We start from the raw sequence: 24,322 nt of genomic DNA on the forward strand, positions 1-24,322 counted from the left end.
TTCTGTTTTGCACCCCCCAATGTGATGATTTTTTTATGGTTTCAGAAAAAATGTTGAGTTTACGAAATATAAAAATGATGCCCATACACAATCATCCGCTTGGAGACAAAGCAAACCTTCATACAAGTTTTGTGCTGGAGCGAAGGATGGGTAAAAGACAGAGAACCGTCCCTCTGTGGAAACAGGAAAATTTTGCGAAAGGGCCGTGGTGGAAGAAACCGGATATAATTATGACGGCACCTATCGCTAAAACTTTTCACCCAACTAATCAGGAAACTACTTAACAAATAATGTTTTAATAAGAATATATTTCAACTGACACGTGACAAGTCAAAACAGAAAAGTTTAATTCATAATTTAAAAAGGGTGTTTATTTTGAAAACTAAGTGTTCACGAAATTAGAGTCTCTAGTTAAGAGGTGCATGGAATAGAATTTGTAGTGGTCAAGGGGGTGGGGCGTATGGGGGCTCAGGCCCTCCTGGACCAGTGAAATCTATGGATTTCAGGGGGTTTTTAGGCCCCAACAGGGGCTAAACCCACACCCCTGGAAAGAAAAATGCAACCCCCCCCCCCTAGACAAATTCCTGAATACGCCCCTGAATAGAATGGGTCGCAATTTTTTAATGTCAATCCTTGGAAGGCAATAATCCGTTTTCCGTGTTTTACGAAGTATTAAGAAAGCTTAATGAGAATTCGTAAGATACATTGTCTGTTTTTAAATAATTAAACATGGGAACCCTGATCACTTCAAATCATGCCGCAGGGGTGTTAAGAATTTTAAAGATCTAAATTAAAGATTGGACTATCATAAGTTTTTCAACCTTTTCATACTTTAAAAAAAAATATTTATTTCCTCCAATTCAGTGAAAGAAACCCTTTAAAAATGATTTTCCCAGAAATTTTTCACCCCTTAATATTTATCTTGCTGAAGGCTGAATATGAAAGATAATCCTGTTGTTAAGTTTGTTTATGTTTAGTTTAAAGATTTAGAAAATAAATTTCTTGAAGAAGTGGCGAGTGCTGCTAAACCAGATCTTCCAGTAGATATTGATGATCCGTATAAAAAGGTAAGTAAGAAACAAAAGAATAAATCTTCATGGTACTTAACGTGATTTAAAGTTACTCTTTATGTCTTCAAAGGAGAATTTAAAGAATTTGAGCCGCGGCTTAAATTTAAGCCGTGGCTCAAATATGGTTGGTTCCACTTAAATTGTATTCAGTTTTTCAAGAATTAAGCCGGTGCTTAATTGAAACCGGTTTTTGGGTGATTTGAGACGCGGCTTGAATTAATTAAATTCCGACACAGTACTGAAAATTATGAAATAAAATAAGTATTTACGAGAATGCTTAATTACGCATGATTACATTAAATTAAATAGCACAACTATTTGAATGAGTAGGTCTAGGAAAAGGAAACCTATATCTGGATCCCTATCTTGTGTTAGCAAATTAAATTAAATAGCACACCATTTGAATGAGTAGGTCTAGGAAAAGGAAACCTATATCTGGATCGGTATCTTGTGTTAGCAAATTAAATTAAATAGCATAACTATTTGAATGAGTAGGTCTAGGAAAAGGAAACCTATATCTGGATCCCTATCTTTTGTTAGCAAATTAAATTAAATAGAATAACTATTTGAATGAGTAGGTCTAGGAAAATGAAACCTTTATCTAGATCGGTATCTTTTGTTAGCAAATTAAATTAAATAGCATAACTATTTGAATGAGTAGGTCTAGATTGGTATCTTGTGTTAGCAAATTAAATTAAATAGCATAACTATTTGAATGAGTAGGTCTATGAAAAGGAAACCTATATCTGGATCTTAGAAAATCTATAAATGTTTTAAGTTCTTTTTGCTCTTCCCGTAATTTTCTTGAGTGACACATTTTTTATTTATAATTAAAAAGTGCTGAATTTATCCGGCGGTGTCCTGTGAACTCAATCTCCAAGATTGATGGGGGGGGGCAAATCTTATACTTTATAGCTCGTTATATAACCTAAGATATGTTTAGGAACCTAAGATGTGTATCCTGTGTCCTCGAAGGTATGAGGAGAAACTGGTTCCTAATTATAAAAACCCTAAACTCTTATCCCAGTTTATATCCCCGCATACTGGCAGGGTATATCAGTCACATATTACAGGGCTTTGTGCTTATATGCAGGTAGCTATGAACGTTTTAACTATTATTTCATAATCAAACCCCCCCNTTTAAGAGAGATCTTTTATTGAATAATAAATTCCATGCGAATTTTGAGTTTTTGAAGCTAAATGTATTTTTACCCCATCTTGAGGGTTAAAAATATTAATAAATTTCAAAGAATTTATAAGATTTATTAACAAATTCTTGTGCAAACAAAAACTATTTTTGTACAGGGAGAAGGAGGTGGGGGGGGGGGGATATTTTTTAGCAGTTTTTTCCTTGAGATTTTTTTTAACATCACATTTAAGTTCTTTCTTCATGTGTTTTTTATTTTTTTATATTTTGCTCTTTTCGTCCTTTTTTGTTTTGTTTGTAAAACTGAAAGTTAATGTACACACTCCTGTGGGTAAAGTTAGGTTGAGATTTTGTTAAATCCTTTCATAAACTCTGTTAACTCTTTAAACTTGATTATCTTCTGGTTTCTCACAATTTAGAATCTTCACTGTTTGTGTCTGTTTGATTAGTTGTATTTTTTCCTCAAAATCATTGGAACATTTCATAAATTTAATAGTTTTGTAAATTCTAGAAGATAGGAGCTGTGTTTTTCTTATCAAATCTGAGGGTAAAAATTTCCAAAAAAAGGGGGGGGGGAATTTTGCCAGTTGATGTTGAGTTTTTCACTTTGTTTTCTTAGTAAAATTTTCGTATATCAAATCTTGTTCCTAAATTTTTCGAGAAAAAGCCTGAGACTTTGTTTGTACGATTTATTTTTATTTTAGTTTTTAACAATATGTATGAAATAAATTGATGATGGTCAAATTAATTAAACAGGGTGCTCACACGTCTGCACACACCCTGTTACAGTTCTTGTACGTCATTTACTGCACTACAATGTTCTTTCCTGTGTTCAAGTTTTCATCATGTTCTTGGTTAAATTTTAAATTAGAAGTTTTTTGGACGTCCCGATAATCACCAATAAATTATCTGTTCTAGAATTTTGTTGTAGACACCCTGTTCCTACATTCTATGATTTATGATTTTTGTTTAGATTCTACAGAAAAAAATACTTTTAATTTATTAATTTTGTTCAGAGGTTGGTGGAAATTGAAGTTAGGCGCTCTCAGGACGCAGGCAACGGGTTCAGTTTAAATCTAATTATTCAAACTTTCAAATATCAAAAGCACAACTTTTCATTTATTAATTAATCATCATCAGAGTCAGACTAAAATTTAATTTTAATCCTTCCTAATTTTAAAGATTTGTCTGATCTTTTATGAATGAGATATCCTTGCTTTTTGTGGTGGAAAACTGATCTTTTTCATTTGTGGTTTTCTTTAAAGCTTTCTTGCTTCAGAAATAATTAAGAAAATATCAGAATTAAGCGCTTGTACAGTTAGAAAACACATTGATTGTTCAGTTAAAGTTTGCAAGGTTACCGTTATGCATCGGACATACCATTTTTGAAATAGAGGGTCGCTTAAAACTACGCTAACAGTCCCTTAGGAGTAATGTTTAAACTGTATCCGGTGTTTAGGGTTTCTATCTACTCGTGTACGGAATCCTTTATATCTGCAGGACCCCTCACTCTTCAACCCTAGTCGTCCTATTCGACCTAATTCATACTAAAATATAATATTTTATAATTTATAGTTTTCAGATCAACTATGCCGGAGAAAAGATCTGGAGACATGATGGCCATGGTTCCCGTGGCTAAAAAGCCAAGAGGAGAAATGGTAAGATTGTTTAATGAGAAGTTTTACTAACATCATTTTCGCGGATTTTCTTCATTTTTAGAGGATTTAAGGATTTTATAAAGATGATGAATCAAAACGTTGTTTCTTTTCTTAACAATTGTGATTTTGAGAGAAGAGATATTTGTGAATTATTCTTGACCCCCCCCCCCCTACACCCACCTCCTTTTCACAACGTCAACGTTCACCCTATTCAATGCTAATACTTATTTTCTCTTCGTTTAATTACTCTTTAATTTCACTTTTATAACTTATATGTGAAAACATTATTTTGGAACTTGAAGTCAGATGCGTATATTGTATCCATGGTCATTGCGGTTTCATAATTAGGGCCAATATCAAAGTAAGACCACTCAATCCAACTAAATGAAATTAGGACATTTCTTAATTAAAAAATGGGTTTTAAGGGACAAAGTAACTTCAAGTGATTCTCCATTTGTAGAATTTGACATCAAAAGGCAACGCTGTTAAGTTTTAAAAACATTTTACCTAAAAATGTATTGATTTTCCCCTTTAAATCACTTCAACGCTCCAATTTAACGAATAAAACCCTAAAAAAATTCGCTCCGCGCAAACATAAATAACCTCAGGGGAAGAAGATGATCTCGAGGGGGAGAAAAATTATTATTCCAGAAAATATACACCCCTGCTTGGGATTTATTAATGCGGAACCAAATATGTTACCCCGGGGGACTTTTATATTCCGATTTATTAAAGTTCATTTTCAGACTTTCTTGGATATCTTATAAATGTGTATATTAACTACCTTCCATGCGACATATTTAATATTAAATTACTGATCCTATTGGGAACATGATCGGGGGGGGGGGGGGGGGCTTCCATGCGACATATTTAATATTAAATTACTGAACATTTATAATAATTATCTTCCTTCGCGTTCCTGGCGAGAAAGTGTTTTAAGTCGGATTAAAAAATATTCACCACTTTTAAAAATTTATTTTCATGATAAACCCATTGCTTTATTTTTTATCACGTCTTTTCCACAAAGAATTGTCTTAAAGTGATTTTCCACAAAGAATTTTCCTAAAGTGATTTTCCACAAAGAATTGTCTGAAAGTGATTTTCCACGAAGAATTGTCTTAACGTGATTTTCCACAAAGAATTGTCTTAGAATGATTATCCACGAAGAATTGTCTTAAAATGATTTTCCACAAAGAATTGTCATAAAATGATTTTCCACAAAGAATTGTCTCAAAGTGATTTTCCACAACGAATTGTCTTAAAGTGATTTTCCACAAAGAATTGTCTTTAAGTGATGTTCCACAAAGAATTGTCTTTAAGTGATTTTCCACAAAGAATTGTCTTTAAGTGATTTTCCTTAAAGTGATTTTCTACAAAGAATTCTGAGATTATTCCTATGGACCGTTGTAAATCGGGCTTTCTATCTTTGCATGGAGGGTCACTTGAAATTACGCTTACAGTCCACATTTAGCATCGATAACTTTCTTTTTTGAACAATGTTGTTTTGCCCTTGGGGTCTCAATTTCTTGGTTTTAACTTTGAAATAGTCCTGCGCCTGATTTGTCCATTTTTTCGTGATTCAGATTATTGGAACTAATCGTATATCGCATATGTCTCGGATTTTAATTTCTGCCTTGTCGATTTGATTGTTCTACATTTATAGGCATAATCTTTTATTGGCATTTGCCTCATATGCCTCTTGATGCCTTCATTTTGACTCTCTTGCAAAACAATTTGTTTGTCTTCACCAACAGCTTTTCTCTTGGTAGTACAGTGAGATTCTTGAAACCAGTGCTTAGGATCCATTTAATTTTGATGATCCTGGTTCCGCACTGAAAATAAATGGATCCGGATCCAGGTTATTTCCATAAAATTTACTGAGTTTTTTAAACAAAGCAAACTTTTCAAATTTTTTGTCTTATTTTTTGCTAAAACTTGATGAACCATTCAGAAATCAGAAAATTTTTATAATCCCTCTTTTTTTAAAGTAAGTTCAGATTTGGGTTTGAGAGTAATTTTTTTGTGGTTTTTTGTTGATATTTTGCCCCTTAGATCCGGATCCGTGGATCCGAATATTTGACGTATTCTATAGAAAGTAGATTGATACAGTATAGGTTTGTGTAAGTCTATTCTCTGTATTCTATAGAAAGTAGATTGATACAGTGTAGGTTTGTGTGAGTCTATTCTCTGTATTCTATAGAAAGTAGATTGATACAGTGTAGGTTTGTGTGAGTCTATTCTCTGTATTCTATAGAAAGTAGATTGATCCAATAAATCAAAATCACTTGTGAATTCTATGTGGGAGAAATCTCTAAGGATTGGTCCAATAAAGTGTTAAATAATTCTACAGGCGTTTGTTTACAGCTCTATTGGAACCTGGCAAGAAATTCAAAAGACTGGATTTAAAACCTTGAAAATAAGAATCTTAAATTTGTATTTTACTAAATCATCTTAAAGGGACTGTTCACTAGTTAAGAACAAAAAGCGCTGTAGGTGGAATTGGGAAAGTTTATCTTAGGAAATCCCTCGTGGAAATACATTTGAGGAGATACATACGTAAATTTGGAAATAAAAATAAAATCTATTTTTTTTTTATAATTTAGGTTATTATTGGGAACCGATCCAGGGCCATAATGGAAGCTGGCCCTGCCAGAACATCCAACATGGAGGCCCCAATCATGCTACTCACGTAAGTTTTAATTACTTAACTATGTCAAATTCCCCTCTCCCCTCCCCCCAAGACGCCAGTGTTTATCATTAGTTTGCTGTGGGACTGAATTTAAGGAATTTAAGCTTAACTATACCTTCTCCCGGTTCAAATTTGAACCACTGATTTAAAGTTAAAGATTCAGAAATGATTCAGGAAGTTCAAATTCATTAAATTTGGTCTCTGGCGAAAAAAAATTAAACATTATTTTTAACATTTTCTAAAAATTGTCTTTACTTGGCAAAGTAAAATATTTATATTCTAAGAATGAACGAAATAAATTCCATGAAAGAAGTCTGAAAGTTGTAAGTCTAAGAACCATTTTCCTTGGAAAAGATAAGGAAGAAAATATTATGTTATTGTTCTTGGCTGGCGTATATTTCCTGTAAACAAGTAGGCAATAAGGAAAAGTGTACAGTTGGGAGCCATTTTCATCCTTAACGGGATTGTCGATATAATTTTAAGCACCCCTTTAATTTTATTTACTTTCATTCTGAACATTGATCATTTTCAAATGCGGTTTTCTTTTAAGTAACTTTTGGATTTATGCACTTGTGCAGCGGAGGTGAAATTTATCTCTTTAAGTTAGAACAACAAACCATACCTAAATCTTTCAGGAGAGCTCTCGTTAATAAATATAAGTTATGAAAACCATGTATGCCGCTAAACATTTTTTGAATTTCTCATAATTCGGTGTGAATTGAAAACTTAAGGCGTTATCAGGTAACACTGTTGGACCAGTAATAATTTGGTTTTTAAACTATTTATTTTCTTAAAATGTGCTGAGATCTGTTAATTTCCTGCTTAATAAAGTTTAAAGAACAACCACAGTTGAACATTTTCTTTAGAAAAATAAGAATATCTTTTGTAGAGGGCACAAGAGTGAGATATACACTGGAAAGTTCCATCCAAGCGGGAACTGGGTGGCTAGCGGAGGCATGGAACGTCTGCTCTACCTTTGGAACGTTTACGGGGAATGTGAGAATGTTAGCATTATGTCGGGACATACGGGACCCATACTTCAGCTAGCTTTTTCAGAGGTAGGGATACAATAGTTATAGATTCCTAGTATGTTCGCTGTGAATACAGGGATACCCACAGATGACTGTACGGAACTTAAATTCATGATTCCCTGCTGAAATCATGAAAATAGCCATTAAAAGACTGTAATTAGCTTAACTTGTCGTATTCACGGTCTCATACTTTCGGTAATTTAGATTAAATTAATAATACATGGTGTCTCACATCATATTAGATCGTCAATCGGTCTAAATTACGATTTTCGGGACTAATGAGAAAATTTAAGAAGAATGAATCATTTTTAAAATTAATTAAGGCTAATATAAGAATTTTCTTGTTGAGAATGCTAGGTTTTTGGAGTATTATGGGTTTATTTTGGCGTTAAAACTTGGAGATAATCTAATATGATATGGGACGCTCTGTATATAATTAAATCAAGGTTTTTTTTCAAGAAACAAGATTAATTTCGTGGATTTTTTTCTATGTTCTAAAAAGCATTTTTGCAATTGTTAAAAACATTTCAATATCTATAGACCAAAACACGAACCCTGAAAAAAAATGATTTGTGTCAAAAAAGCGACTCATTTATATATTAATTTTGTTCAGAGGTTGGTGGAAATTGAAGTTAGGCGCTCACAGGACGCAGGCAACGGGTTCAGTTTAAAGCTAATTATTCAAACTTTCAAAAATCAAAAGCACAACTTTTCATTTATTAATTAATCATCATCAGAGTCAGACTAAAATTTAATTTTAATCCTTCCTAATTTTAAAGATTTGTCTGATCTTTTATACCAGTTCCATTTTGTAAATTTTGATTTTTATGTATCCCATGTACTCCACTTCCTTTTTGTAGAATTTGGTTTTTATGTTTCCCATGTACTCCCATTCCTTTTTGTAGATTTGATTTTTATGTATCCCATGTACTCCAGTTCCTTGTTTGTAGATTTTGATTTTTATGTATCCCATGTACTCCAGTTCCTTTTTGTAGATTTTGATTTTTATGTATCCCATGTACTCCAGTTCCTTTTTGTAAATTTTGATTTTTATGTATCCCATGTACTCCAGTTCCTTTTTGTAGAATTTGGTTTTTATGTTTCCCATGTACTCCCATTCCTTTTTGTAGATTTGATTTTTATGTATCCCATGTACTCCAGTTCCTTTTTGTAGATTTTGGTTTTTATGTATCCCATGTACTCCAGTTCCTTTTTGTAGATTTTGGTTTTTATGTATCCCATGTACTCCAGTTCCTTTTTGTAGATATTTGATTTTTATGTATCCCATTTACACTATTTTTTGTTATTTTTATGTATCCCATGTACTCCAGTTCCTTTTTTGTAGATGTTTGATTTTTATATATCCCATTTACACTATTTCTTTTTTTGTGTTGATTTTTATGTATCCCATGTACGTACTCCACTTCATTTTTGTAAATTTTGATTTTTATCCATCCCATATACTTCATTTCCAGTTTTGTAGATATTTGATTTTTATTTATCCCATGTACTCCAGTTCCTTTTATGTATCTCATGTACTCCAGTTCCTTTTTTGTAAATTTTGATTTTTATGTATCCCATGTACTCCAGTTCCATTTTTGTAGATTTTGATTTAAGATAATAGATAACAAAAAGAGAATAACAAGAAACCAATAAGACCATATTTAAGACCATTTTTATAACAAAAACATTTTTAGCTACATAACTGTCAACCCCCATTTATGAAACCGGAGCTGGGAACTTTAGAATGGTGGATATCGAGATTAATGCTATATCATCTCTATTTGCTAATCTCGAGACTAACATAATCTCGAGATTATGATTATGTTAGTCTCGAAATTAAATATTTAGATCAACAAATTTGATTCTAGGATTGCCAGATTTGTTCGTTTTTTTGACTGGAAGGGCCTTCACTTAATTTCTCACCCCTGTATTTATTAATAAATTAGTTAAAATTGGTAAAAAAAGAAGAATCTAAACGTAATTAAATATTTTTCTACCGATTAATTTACAAAATGGCCGACAACATATTCTTTATTTGTTAGAAATTGCGGTTTTCTCTCATTTCAAAGGCTTGTCATAGGTCAATACAATTTACGAACTTTATTCCTGCACTCTCATTGGAGAAAACAATGTACGGATATCCAAATAGAGAGAAAAAGAGTGGATTGAGCTAAAATGGAAAGTTTCCACAGTGGATATTCGGATTAAGAAGTTCAGATTTAAGGTTATCCATTCTAAAGTTCCCAGCTCGGGTTTCCGATACTGGGTTTCATAACGATACTATGTCTTAAGTTTCCAGTGGCTGAATTTAAAGAATTTCAGCGGCGGTTTAAATTCAAGCCGCGGTTTTGGTTCCACTTAGAATTGTATCAAAAGTTTCAAGATTTAATCCGGCGCTGAATTTAAACCGGGTTTTGGCAGATTTAAACCGCGGCTCAAATTCTTTAAATTCCATCTCAGGTTTCAAATCACTACACAAATATCGAAAATATTACATACCAACTTTAAATAGATATCTTAACTCCCTGGATTAAAATTAAAGAAGGTGGGGTAATGGGTGGGTATTGTATAAACTGTAATTAAGAGTATGAATGAAAGAAATGTTTCGTTGAATAAACTTCGATAAAAACCCATTCTGAGAATTTATAAAACTTCCCTGGGGTCATTTGAGGTCCCACACAAAATTTGGGCCAAATGGTTCAGCCGTTGCCGTTTATTGGATACAAATAGGCAAACAGATAGAGAAGCAAAGTATATGTTTAGATTATTAATATATTTGTACAGGTGAGCGTATAAAGCGGATGAAAGGACACACTGGAATGGTTAACAGTGTAGCTGTGGCTAGGAACGATAAACCTCTTCTTGTATCTGGGGGAGACGATTGTCATGTTAGAGTCTGGGATAGGTTAGTAAATATCTATATCTGGGATATGTTAGTAAATATCTATATCTGGGATAGGTTAGTAAATATCTATATCTGGGATAGGTTAGAAAACATCTTGTATATGGGATATACGTTAGTAAATATCTTTTATCTGGGATAGGTTTGTAAACATTTTGTATATGGGATAGGTTAGTAAATATCTTGTATCTGGGCTAGGTTTGTAAACATCTTGTTTATGGGATAGGCTAGTAAACATCTTGTATCTGGGATAGGTTAGTAAACATCTTGTATCTGGGCTAGGTTAGTAAACATCTTGTATCTGGGATAGGGTAGTAAACATCTTGTATCTTGGATAGGTTAGTAAACATCTTGTATCTGGGATAGGTTAGTAAACATCTTGTATCTGGGATAGGCTAGTAAACATCTTGTATCTGGGATAGGTTAGTAACAATCTTATGTCTGGGATATGTTAGAAAATATCTTGTATATGGGATAGGTTAGTAAATATCTTGTATCTGGAATAGGTTAGTAAACATCTTGTATCTGGGATAGGTTAGTAAAAATCTTATGTCTGGGATATGTTGGTAAATATCTTGTATCTTGGGGAGACGATTGTCATGTTAGAGTCTGGGAAATGTTAGTAAATATCTTGTTTCTGGGATAGGTTAGTAAACATCTTGTATCTGGGATAGGTTAGTAAATATCTTGTATCTGGGATAGGTTAGTAAATATAATATCTATCTAGGAAGGTTAGTAAACATCTTGTATCTGGAATAGGTTAGTAAACATCTTGTATCTGGGATAGGTTAGTAAACATCTTGTATCTGGGATAGGCTAGTAAATATCTTGTATCTGGGATAGGTTAGTAAATATCTTGTATTTGGGATAGGTTAGTAAATATCTTGTATCTGGGATAGGTTAGTAAATATCTTGTATCTGGGATAGGTTAGTAAATATCTTGCATCCGGGATAGGTTTGTTAACATCTTGTATATGGGATAAAGGTTAGTAAACATCTTGTATCTGGGATAGGTTAGCAATCTGAAAGAGGATATCGTGAAATCTAATATAACTAAGAAGGAAGACTACTATTGGACTCGAATTATGACTAAAGTTACTGTCCATAACGATCGGTTTCGGGGATGAATAAAATACTTACTTACTTACAAAATTATTTTTATGTGAAAAAAAAAACATAATTAACTTTCAGCTCTCATTTTCTTTATTGTACATTTAAAACATTAATCAAGTCCAGACACATTTATTTTAAATATTAAACCTGAAATTAACCTTCCATGCTAGATATATAGAAATTAAGTTTTCGAGAAATTTCTGTTTCTAAACTTAGATTTTTAAGATTTTAATGCCAAGTTGTTTGTTTAATATCAAATAATCCCTCATTTACATAGTTTAAAGGCAGATTCACAACCGCTATCTTTAACCACTTCTCTGACTAGTAATGATGAAGGCATCGTCTTTTTTGAGAGAAAAACAAGGATATCTCTTCACCTTTTTTGTTAAGACGAAGGTTTAACGGGTGCTGTTGTGAATCGGTTTGTAACTCCAAAATTTGTGGATAAGTTATAATTTTATTGCTTTCACTTTAGCCTGTAGCCTTTGGAACGTGCATTTCTAAGAATTCCCCCCCCTTTAATTTCGAGTTTGGGTAAAGGGGAACAATAAGGCTTGAATTTGTAATTTTTTTTCGTTTTCTTAAAATAGTATTCTTTTTTTGTCAGAAAAAAAATTAGTTCTAAAGCTCTGAAAGAATAAATTTATGTTGGTATGAAAATGATATTTTGATAAACCCGTGTTTATGAATGTTATAAGTTAAGCATCGGACGTCATATGATCTTTAAATTGGGAGATTTTCTATATATTAAGGATCGGACGTCATATGATCTTTAAATTGGGAGATTTTCTATACATTAAGGATCGGACGTCATATTATCTTTAAATTGGGAGATTTTCTATATATTAAGGATTGGACGTCATATGATCTTTAAATTGGGAGATTACTCAAGAAAGTTTATGTTAAAAGAATTGCAATTGTAATCCTCCAATGCAAAGATGCCAATGACTGACGCACAAAAAGCTTTGTATAAGAATGAATGAGATATCACTGTTGAGAAAATTAAAATGATAATTTTCAATTGTGGTTTCTGTACAGAAGGGCATTTCAACTACAGAAAATATATTAATTTTAATAATTGGAATTAGCACTAAACCTAGAAAAAATACCACATCTTCCACATTATTGAGTAGTTTCAAGGGCACCGTTGTGAATCCGGGATTGCAATTTTTGTATGGAAGGCCAATTGAAATAACTCCAACAGTCCCTTGAAGAAATATTGATGATTTCCCAGTAGACGGGATTAATCAGTAATCCCTGAATTTGATTACATTGGTTAAATTAAATTGAAACCAGATCTAATTTCTATATTTGATACATCCTAGATTTCAGATTTTTTTCCTAGGTTTCTTCTTAAAATCTTTAATATTATTTATCTTTTTGATTACCAATTTCTCTCCGATCCCACCTTATTTTTCTAGTATGCTAAATAAACAATATCTATATGTCATTTTAATGGGTATTATTAAGTGCGAAAAAGTTTTTGCCGGGATTTTTATTTTTTCTAGTTTATTTAAGATCAAAATGAAAGTTTTTACATAACGAACGTTGTGAGGTGTGAAAGTACTTTTATTTTGAACGAAAACAAACTAGAAAAATTAAAAATCATAGCAAAAACCTTTTAACACGCATGATACCCATTTCAATAACATATGTAGTTTTATTCAGTTTTACTCAAATCATTTAAAAGCATGTCGATAAAGTTACTTAATGACCCTGTTGTAGGGTGATTAAGTAACTTTATCACCCTACAATGAGACAAATTAGGTGTGTGAAATTTGAAATTTTATTAGCAAAGTTACTTTTTCACCCTGTTGTAGGGCGATAAAGTCGACGGGAAATATTAGGTGTGATAAATTTCATCAAAATTGAATAAAAACATTAGGTTATGTTCGCTGAGTCGGGGAAAATATATGATTTTTGGTGAAAAATTTACCAAGTTGATGTCAAATTTTTCATTTGTTTCTCCATATTTTCGTAATCATCACCCCCCCCCCTCTCATTCTTCAAATAATCTTGATATTTTAAAACGAGAAGTTTTTTGATCTCTTGATCTGTACAATCTTTTGATTATCTCTTAATAATCTTGTTATTTTTATATTTATAAGTTTTCAGATCTCTTGATTGTATCCAGTTATCTCTTCATTCTTTTGATTATCTCTTAATAATCTTGATATTTTTATATTTACAAGTTTTCAGATCTCATTATTATATCTAGTTATCTCTTCATTCTTTTGATTATCTCTTAATGATCTTGATATTTTTATATTTACAAGTTTTCAGATCTCATTATTATATCTAGTTATCTCTTCATTCTTTTGATTATCTCTTAATGATCTTGATATTTTTATATTTACAAGTTTTCAGATCTCTTGATTGTATCCAGTTATCTCTTCATTCTTTTGATTATCTCTTAATAATCTTGATAATTTTGTATTTATAAGTTTTCAGATCTCTTGACAATATCTAGTTATCTCTTCATTCTTTTGATTATCTCTTAATAGTCTTGATATTTTTATATTGATAAGTTTATTGATCTCTTGATCTGTTTAAACTTTTGATTATCTCTTAATAATCATATTTTTAAATTTATAAGTTTTCAGATCTCTTGACAATATCTAGTTATCTCTTAATTCTTTTGATTATCTCTTAATAATCTTGATATTTTTATATTTATAAGTTTTTAGATCTTTTTATTATATCTAGTTATCTTCTTCATTCTTTTGATTATCTTTTAATAATCTTGATATTTTTATAATTATAAGTTTTCAGATCTCTTGACAATATCCAGTTATCTCTTCATATTTTTGATTATTTCTTGATAATCTTGATATTTTTATATTTATAAGTTTTCAGATCTCATTATTATATCTAGTTATCTCTTCATTCTTTTGATTATCTCTTAATAATCTTGATATTTTTATATTTATAAGTTTTCAGATCTCTTGACAATATGTAGTTATCTCTTTAAACGTTAATTATATTGAAAGTTTTTTTAATTATCTCTTGATTATCTAGGAGACAAAGATTGCCAGTTCACAATCTGAATTCAGATTTCCAGGTTACAGCGGTCAGCTTCAATGGAGATTCAACTCAGGTACTAGATTTACCCTGGATGTACAGGTTTACTCTCAAAGGATGAGTCTGTAAAGACGACCTGAAACACGATTTCAAGGTCAATTTAACTCTTCTGTCTTTAATATAGTCTTTAATTGCCTTTTTGTTAAATGGGAAAAGAAAGTTTATAGTATCAGGGAATCATGAATATAACAAATTAGGCAGTATAAATTCGGTACAGTCATCTCAGTAACCCTGTGTGTATGTCACATTTGTGTACGTTCTCAATTAGCATCCATAATGTGCCTCATCAAAATGCGTCCTGGATATTATTGATGGGCAACGTTTTCTTTTTGAACGAAAGACATTTTTCGTGAAAAATGAACAAAACGAACGATGGAGGAACGAAATGATCGTTCAGAGAAAGGTATAAATAATCGATTTTTAAAAACATCCGAAAAAAATACAAAAACGAAATTGAAAAAACGTTCGTTTTTTACCGAACGAACAATTTTTCCAAAGAATTGGAAAAAATATCGTTTTTTAAATGAACGAATGATTTTTTGGAACAAACTTTTTAAAAAACGATAGCTTTTTACTGTTCAAACGATTTTTTTGGAACAAACATTTGAAAATCGATAGTTTTTTCATATTGAACGAACAATTTATTGAATTAACGATTGTACGATTCACAACGGTACCTAAGGCTTTATGATCTATCTGATAAATGATGTGGAAGATATTGACGTTTTTCTAGCTTGTAAACTGTTAAATCGGACATTTTCTGCTATTGTTTCTGCAGCAGAAATCCGCAAGTTACTTGTATAGAGAAACACAATTAGTTAGATAATAATGATAAACAAAGCTTAGTTCAAATAATTGAAAATGCCATTAATGATATTACAAAGAAATAAACCATCCTCGGCACGGGACCTTTGTCTTAATAGGGGATGGGTGGGTTGGTGGATGTCAACCTAGGGACTAGGCTTCCCGTTCATCCCAACACCCGGTGCGCTTACATCCAGGGTTCAATATGATACACGTATCTTTAGGCGAAGTACTGATGGGTGTGGCTTCATAGGGGACCAGAATATCCCCAGAAGTTTTTTTTAATAATAATAATAAAAAGGGTCAGTTTAAATTGAGTATTACTTGGAATCGCACCGACAGTCCATTTCTTTGACATTGTGCGTTATTTTTGTAATTATAAATATTCCTAACAATAGCTCCAGATGTTAAGTTAATTATATCTACCATTATTTCTTCCTTGATATGGTAATTGCATTATATATTCATCTAGCTCTGGTAATAATTGTCTTATTAGGTTCTTCAATAAATGCTTTTCTATGTTGTCGTCTCTCAAGCTTTTTTTTATCAAATTGTCCTCCTTTTGTACACTTAAAGAACAGAAAACGTATTTAAAGGACCGTGAAAACTTTAAAAGTACTCTTGAAGGCTTTGTATGATCAAAAATGATTACTATATCCTTATATTTAGCTTTATTAGTTTTTTTTCTTAAAATACGACGGATTATTGCCCAAGAAACAATGGAGGAATTTGTCTTTTCAAAAGCGTGGTAAGGGTCGTAATCTTCCATATTGATCAGAAAAAAATGTGATGGTCACTTAAAATTGCTTGGAAAGTTCTTTTAATGGTTATCGCGTATAAAAGATCCATACTCCATTCCATAGCTAATATTAGTCCTACATAATTCAACTCGGTAAATTTACAAATAATTATTCATCATTTTCTTACTCCCAAGGCCTTACATTAATTAATTGGAGCAATAAAGGGACTGAAAGCATAGCTTCAATTGACCCGCCGTGCAAAGATGGCAATGTCCGATTCACCTCGGAACATTTGAAACTTTTCTCTGAAAAATATTGTAGAAGAATTTGTTGTTTTCTAGGTTTAAAAATGTTTAATTCTGATAATTCCTTCATGTTTTCCTGGAGCATGAAAAAAAAAATTTTAAATTTTTAACCTATTTTTTGCTTTATAAATATTCCAAGGCAATTTTTAATAAAACTTAAATTAGAATTAATGTTATAACTAGGATATCTCCATCACTTTTTTAGAAAAAGGTGTCACGAGTACCGTTGTGAATCTGGCAAATAAATCGAGAAATTTCTTACAGATTATTATCTAGGTTATTTCTGGGGGGATTGATAATGATATCAAGATTTGGGATCTACGTAAAGCTGAACTGCAGACCAGTATTGCTGGGCATATGGATACTGTTACAGGTAAGAGGCCGGGCTGGTTTAGCAGTAAGGGTCGGATACAGCAGTAGGCGGTCTGGATTACCTAATCGGGGGTTTCTTGCAGATTTAATTCTCGTATATGAATTGTTAATTGTGTGTAGTACCCCCCCCCCCCACATCCTATATAACAAAACACCTTCTGTTAAATCATTGAAAATATATTTTACTTAAATCTAATTGTGCAATACTCTGTACTCAGGATCGTATTGATAGTATGGTTTGAATATCAAATATTTTTATATTTTTTATTTTCTAATTCATTTTTTTCTTTATTGTGTTGAGCAACATTTTGATCTACCCAAAAGATATAAGGTCAAAATTATAAGCGATTGGTTAAATCTTTTTGGTGTCATGTTTTTTCCTCAGATTGATATTTGCGCTTTTTTTGGCCCCTTCAAACTAAAAAAAAAAAAAAATTTTGAAACAATTTTAAAACAAATTGAAACAAATTGAAAACAAATTGAAAACAAATTGAAAACAAATTGAAAACAAATTGAAAACAAATTGAAAACAAATTGAAAACGAATTAAAAACAAATTTTAGACGAATTGAAAACAAATTGAAAACAAATAAATAACAAATTAAAAACAAATTGAATTATAGAAATAAATGAAAACAAATTGAAAACAAATTGAAAACAAATTGAAAACAAATTGAAAACAAATTGAAAACAAATTGAAAACAAATTGAAAACAAATTGAAAACGAATTAAAAACAAATTTTAGACGAATTGAAAACAAATTGAAAACAAATAAATAACAAATTAAAAACAAATTGAATTATAGAAATAAATGAAACTTAAACGAAATTTAAAACGAAATAAAAAATAAATTAAAAACAAATTGAAAATGAGGAGAAAACGAACTTTAAACAATCTATATTAATATTAAGGATTATCCCTGAGTCCTGATGGAAATACTGTTCTCTCCAACGCTATGGACAGCACAGCTAGAATATGGGTCAGTTCACATCCTTTATATTATTTTTAAATCTTAATATTATAGGAAAAATCTCTTACAACAATAAGGGGTTGGCCAATTTTGAATTTAACAACACTTATCTAGCTCTGTATGTTCAAAGGTAAAACTGGTCCTAAAGGTAAACCTCCCCTAAAGCTACGTGATTGTGAATGACTTCCATGTAAAGATAAACATATCTGATTCAATCATAACACCCAGCCTTGTACGATTAAACATTAATCAATAAGGATTTGTTGCCATTATTTTATTAAATACAAGCTAAAAGGACGGCGTTGCCCGTACAATTTTTTTTTTAAATAATCGAATTTTTTAGTCTTTGTCACAGGCTACCTTTGAGTTCCTACATAAAAATTCAGCTCATTCGGTCTAGCCGTTTGACCGGCCAGAGGGAACATAAATACGAATGTCTTGTTATTATATAGATTCTCAATTGTGGTCGCGAGTTTTTTATGCAGAAACATTTGTCAAAGCTAGAAAAATAACTTTAGTTTCCACATAATTCCACATTGGAAGATTAAATGAAAGTAAAGAATATAATTTTTAAACTTGCATTTTTATTTCTTATCTTTTAGTTAGACTATCATAGTAACTGACAAGAAAAAGAATGTGCACAAAGTTTATATAGCCAGGCTGTGTGCGCGCAGATTTCAAGGTTTGCACACAGGGCAATATATGTTTAAAGGGGTAAACCTCCAATAATATGTAGATGCGTATTGATCAGATAAAGGTTTACAGTGACCCTTGTGAACCGGCAGGTCCCTTTTTATATATGGGGAGCACATGAAATTCCTTCAATAACCTCTTTACTTCCTCTGAAGTAAATATAAAAAAACTATTTCAAATTCGGTGATGGTGATGGACCAAACCTCGGTAGAGTAAAAAAGGAGATGTTACTTCCACATTTGTTGAAAATATATTTCGTTTTGGGTTGACCCTCGTCAGTTCTTGGGATTGTTTCTGTCAGGAAAATTAAAAACAAATTAAATCTCTTTCATCGTGTAATAGTACAACCTGGGGAACAAAGATTTGTATTTGCTGTTGATACAAGCAATTCTGAGAAAATTGTTTGTAACCGCGTTGGTTTTTTTCATTTCAAGAAAACTAAAAGTTATGGAAATGGATGATATTACATAATATTTAACATAAAATTTAATTTTCATTACGTGACATTTTAGTTTGAATAAATTAAGTTTGATTCCTTGGATTTTAGGGAAATCACTCGATTAGAAAATGTTTTAAAGAAAAGGTAGTAGGGCCAGTCGGATTTAATTATAGGAACTATAAGTGTAATTTCATGGAACCCTCCTTGGAAATATCTCAATTTCCGATTTACAACGGAACCCTTAAAATCTTTGTCTGATCAAGTATGAAATGTATATCAATGTTTTTGTTTATTTCCATTCAAAAGTGACTGGCACATTTCTTGCTTGTTAGAAACAATAGAGAAATATCTCGAGTCTGAAAAACGAAAGTATCTTCTTATTTTTGATCAGATTAATGCTACGGCTAAGGAGGAGATGAACCGACTTAGCGCGATAAAATCAGATTTAAAAGTTTTGATTTCAGGATATCCGTCCTTTCTGTGTCGGTGAGAGATGTGTCAAGGTGTTTAAGGGACACACTCATAACTTCGAGAAGAACCTCCTCCACTGCGCCTGGTCTCCCGACGGCAGCATGGTGTCGGCCGGCAGCTCAGACAGGAATGTCTACGTGTGGGAAGTCGCGTCTAGGTAACATTTTGGTTCTTCATCTATTTTAGGAAATCTGTAAATCTTAAGGAAATTTTCATTCCAGGGCTGAATCCTGATCCGGTTTCAAATCCGGATCCCTATTTTTTACAGGTCGGATCAAGGTCCGGATCCGCATCAAAATGAAATGGATCCTAAACACTGTTCTAAAAGATAGTTTTGAAATTGTTTGAGATAATTATAAATTTATGTTACTTTCGAGAGTAGTTTTTCTTATTTAAATATTAAGCTATTTTTAGTAGAGCCTATGAATAATATATATATTTTCTCTCTCCCCCCCCCCCCCCCCCCCTCCCTCTTCCAAAATTCTCCACAAACTTTGAAAATAACTTAAAGTATCCAAAGTGTAGTTTATGTGCTAAGAGGCTGGAAGTTTAATACAAAGTACACACAGATTAGATATAGTAGTATCTAATTGACGTAGGGTATAGCTCTTAAACTGGTTTTATTGTAAACAAACACTTAATAATGAGTAGGCCTCCTACCAACAAGTCTTGTTTACTATCTTTGTATTGCTTACATAGAAACTAGTTAGTTAGCAATAAGCAAACCAGTTACCGTTCTGATTTTCCTCTAGTTCTCTAGATTTTTCATTCTTCTTCCTTATAATGCCTATCTCCGGATTAACTTGTATTTGGTTTCCCTATCTCTGGGTTGCCCTGTATCTGATTCTCCTATCTCCGGGTTGCCTTGTATCTAGATCCCTTATCTCCTGGACCCTGGTTGCCCTATCCGCTTTCTCTGGGTCCCCTAGTACCTTGATCCCCTTTATCCAGGTTCCTTTGATCTCTGGGCTCTTCTTGCTCCCCTTTCTACTGGTAATCCTATCTCCTGGTTACCCTTTCTCTGGGTCCCCTTGTAACTGGATTCCCTATCTCAAGGTCCCTTCATATCCTAGTTCATCTAATTTCTAGGTTCCCCTATCTCTGGGTCCCCTTGTAACTGGATTCCTCATCTCAAGGTCCCTCCATCTCCTAGTTCATCTAATTTCTGGGTTCCCCTATCTACTGGTAATCCTATCTCCTGGTTGCCCTATCTCTGGGTCTCCTTGTAACTGGATTCCCTATCTCAAGGTCCCTTCATCTCCTAGTTTCTCTCATTTCGGGGTTCCTCTATCTCCGGGTTGTCCTATCTCTGGATCTCCTTGTAACTGGATTCCCTATCTCAAGGTCCCTCCATCTCCTAGTTCATCTAATTTCTGGGTTGTCCTATCTCTGGGTCTCCTTGTAACTGGATTCCCTATCTCTAGTCCTCCTATCCTTGTGTTTCCCTGTTTCCTTGTCCTAGTTTTAAACAGTAGACCAACTTCTGGTGGAATTTACAGTTTGTGCTATCTGCTCTATTCCTAGTTGCTTAAACTTCATACTATGAGAGGGTGGGGGGNTAAGAATATACCTTTTAAAATATTTTAACCGAAGTTATTAAATGAAAGATATCCAGGGGTCCAAATAATTTCATTTCTGATCCCAAATGGGATCCGGGTTGAAAGTACACTTGGGCGCGTGAAAATACACTCTGTGTGTCCTTGTGAACGCGTGTACGTGTACTACACTATAGAAATTTAAACTGCAGTTGGGTCGGGTGTTGAAAGATGTAAACAAGGTTGTAATGCAAGGAAAGTTAATTGGAGTTGGGAATACTCTGCGTTCATATTAAAACCAGTTCTCATTGGGCGGAATTTGTAAACAAGAATAGATGCATCAGTGTTCGTTTAGTATCCGAGGAGGTTAAACGCATTCAGTTTTGATAATTTTGATAAATCACATAATAGTTTCCTGTGAGCAGAATATTTCATTGTTTTTTTTATGTGAAATATGGATCCCATGTCAGTCTTCGACATCCGTATTGTGTTTACATTACCGCTCAGAGACAGTACACTGCAGAACAAAAAATGCGCACACCTGTTGAAATAACTTTCCTTGCATTACAACCTTGGATGTAAATATCAGTAATCAAAATCAGAAATAAAATAAGATATACCGAAAAATAAACACTCACTTGCAGTATACATTTTGCAGTATGGAATTTTTTCTTCAACTTGATATCATACTTCCAATTGTTCACAATAACAACATGGCTAATTTCTGCACCTAATATCAATCAATCAACATTTGGTATCGTATTGGATGGAATAATATGGAGCCCTGAAAATATCTTAACAATTTCTCTTGTTAAAAAAAAATGTTGTAACATACTCTTGTATGAAATATTTTGTCTGAACAATTTCTCTTATGAAAATTCTAGCGCGTTCCAAGTTTTTGTTGGGTAAACTTTAATAATGAAAACATTTGGAAAAGAGCGAATCCAGCTTTTTTCCTAGGATTTAGAATTTATTAAACCTGACAGTAGCAGACGAAAACAACACATTTCTATTTCCCTCATCAGATCAGGAATAATATTTATTTTCTCAACTTCTTATCAAATATATATTTCTTTCCTAGTTCTGAAGCAATACTGAGACTGCGATATAACTAATTAAGAAAACAATTGTCTTAAAGCAAGGTTATCATGCAAGGAAAGTTATTTCAGAGGTGTACGCATTTTTTGTACTGCAGTGTACTGTCGGGGCGGTAATGTAAACACAAGTCGGATGTCACAGCCTGACATGGGATCCATCTTTCACATAAAAAAATCGATGAAATATTCTTGTCAAAGGAAACTATTATGTGAATTATCAAAATTATCAAAATTAAATGCTTTTATCCTCCACGGATACTAAACGAACACTGATGCATCTTTTCTTCATAACAAATTCCGCCTAGAGAGAACTGTTTTCAATATGTACGCAGAGTATACGCAGCTGCAATTAACTTTCCTTGTATTATAACCTTGTCATAAAGAGACTCTAAGCGTAATTTCGAGTGACCCTCTTTTTTAGATTGACATATCTAATTCACAACGGAAACCCTAAAAGGTTTGTTTCATCGAGACTAATGAGATATCCATCATTAATTGTTTATTTTTCATTGTGGGTTAAAATGACCAAAAATTCTTTAAATGCAGTGCTTAGGATCCATTTAATTTTGATGCGGATCCTGGATCCGCACTGAAAAAAAAATGGATCCGGATCCAGGATTTTTCTTTAAAATTTACTGAATTTCTTTAACAAAGCAGAATGTTCAAATTTGTCTATTTTTTCGCTTATTTTTATGCTTCATCTTGATGAACCATTCAGAAATCAGGACATTTTTATAATCTCTCTTATTTCAATAGTTCAGATTTGGGTTTTAAGTTTAAACAATTTTTTTGCAGTTTTTGGTTGATATTTTGCCCCTTGGATTTGGATCCGTGGATCCGCATATTTTTGCGGATCTGGATCCAGGAAGCCAAAGTCTTACGGATCCAATTGATCCGGATCCTAAGCACTGTTTAAATGGAAGTGCACTAAAAAGTTTTCATTAACATTACAGTAAAGCTTTAGTCTTAAAGATATGTAGAGACTAATTTTTCTTGATCTAGGATTTAGAAATCACTTGGACTAAACACACCAAGTCGGGTCAAACTTGAAACACTAGAAATTGAGACCAAGGAAATTAGAGTCGGGACTAAGAAATAAGAAATTTAGACTCGAGACTAATAAATTTAGACTTGAGACTAAGTATCTTAGACTCGAGTCTAAGAAATTTAGACTCGTGATTAAGAAATTTAGACTTGAAACTAAGTAATTTAGACTCGAGTCTAAGAAATTTTTATTCGAGACTAAGAAATTTAGACTCGAGTTTAAGGAATTTAGACTTAAGACTAAGAAATTAAGACTCCAGACTAAGAAATTAAGACTCGAGACTAAGAAATTTAGACTCGAAACTAAGAAATTTAGACTCGAGAATGAGTAATATAGACTAGGGTTTTAAATCGTGGTCTCTGTTATTTAGAATTAAATCTTGATTGCTTGTGTTTAGGAAGATACTGTATAAGCTCCCTGGCCACCTTGGATCAGTGAACGATGTGGATTTCCACAAGATTGAACCTATCATCCTCTCCGTCGGCTCTGACAAACAGATTTATCTAGGAGAGTTCGAACCTTAATCGGAACACAAGCTTGGTTTCAAACTCAGAGTGGTGAAAGATTAAATCCTATTAAAATCATAATTTTGATGATGTGTAATTCACTATATGGATGTACATTGTACCACAAAGTATATAGCGTAAAATGTGTAGTGTAACAGTATACAAATGTATACTGTACTCCGTACATTTCACTATACTGTGTACAATGTGTACTGCATATGTACACTGTACACTGTACAAACACTAGTAAATAAATCCAAAAACTAAAAACAATGTTACCATTTAAGCAGAAGTTTCTTTGTTTTCCTAAACCAAATTCAAACATTGGATTTTGCAGTTAAACAAATATTGACATTTATATGTTGCGTCAATATTTGGAATCTTACTCTTTTTGTTTGAATAAATTTTTTTGTTGAAAATGCTTTGTATATTGTATTTTTGTTATTTTCGCAATTTCTATTTCTTACATTTGAATTTTAAATACATCAAGGAATGGAGTTAGCTCTAGAATTTGCAAGGAAAAGGGGGGGGTATTTCCTAAGTTCAATTTAAAAAGAAAGTTCATTTGGTCCGCGACCGCAACCCACCTTTAAGAGCAAAAATGACGATTTTTTACCATTTCTGTTGAAAATCGAATATATTTTTGTGTAAA

General features: G+C 32.5%; 2 protein-coding genes across 2 annotated transcripts; both read left to right on the forward strand.

Moving 5' to 3' along the window:
• The first annotated feature begins 20 nt into the window (after positions 1-20).
• LOC111703639 (28S ribosomal protein S18c, mitochondrial) lies at positions 21-3,800 on the forward strand. Its single transcript, XM_023475649.1, has 5 exons — positions 21-272; positions 978-1,067; positions 2,014-2,163; positions 3,234-3,273; positions 3,677-3,800. The coding sequence occupies exons 1-5, from the start codon at positions 36-38 to the stop codon at positions 3,766-3,768; spliced, it is 609 nt and encodes a 202-aa protein (XP_023331417.1). The 5' UTR covers positions 21-35; the 3' UTR covers positions 3,769-3,800.
• LOC111703642 (U5 small nuclear ribonucleoprotein 40 kDa protein-like) lies at positions 3,772-24,091 on the forward strand. Its single transcript, XM_023475651.1, is given in 10 exon segments — positions 3,772-3,875; positions 6,479-6,564; positions 7,454-7,610; positions 9,913-9,925; positions 10,362-10,503; positions 14,632-14,710; positions 16,820-16,916; positions 17,826-17,893; positions 19,481-19,644; positions 23,562-24,091. Coding segments are annotated over 10 exon segments (1,002 nt in total). The 5' UTR covers positions 3,772-3,806; the 3' UTR covers positions 23,689-24,091.
• Positions 24,092-24,322: the final 231 nt, after the last annotated feature.

This window comes from Eurytemora carolleeae, unplaced genomic scaffold (genome assembly GCF_000591075.1).
Source record: "Eurytemora carolleeae unplaced genomic scaffold, Eaff_2.0 scaffold566, whole genome shotgun sequence".
NCBI classification, from domain to species: Eukaryota; Metazoa; Arthropoda; class Copepoda; order Calanoida; family Temoridae; genus Eurytemora; species Eurytemora carolleeae.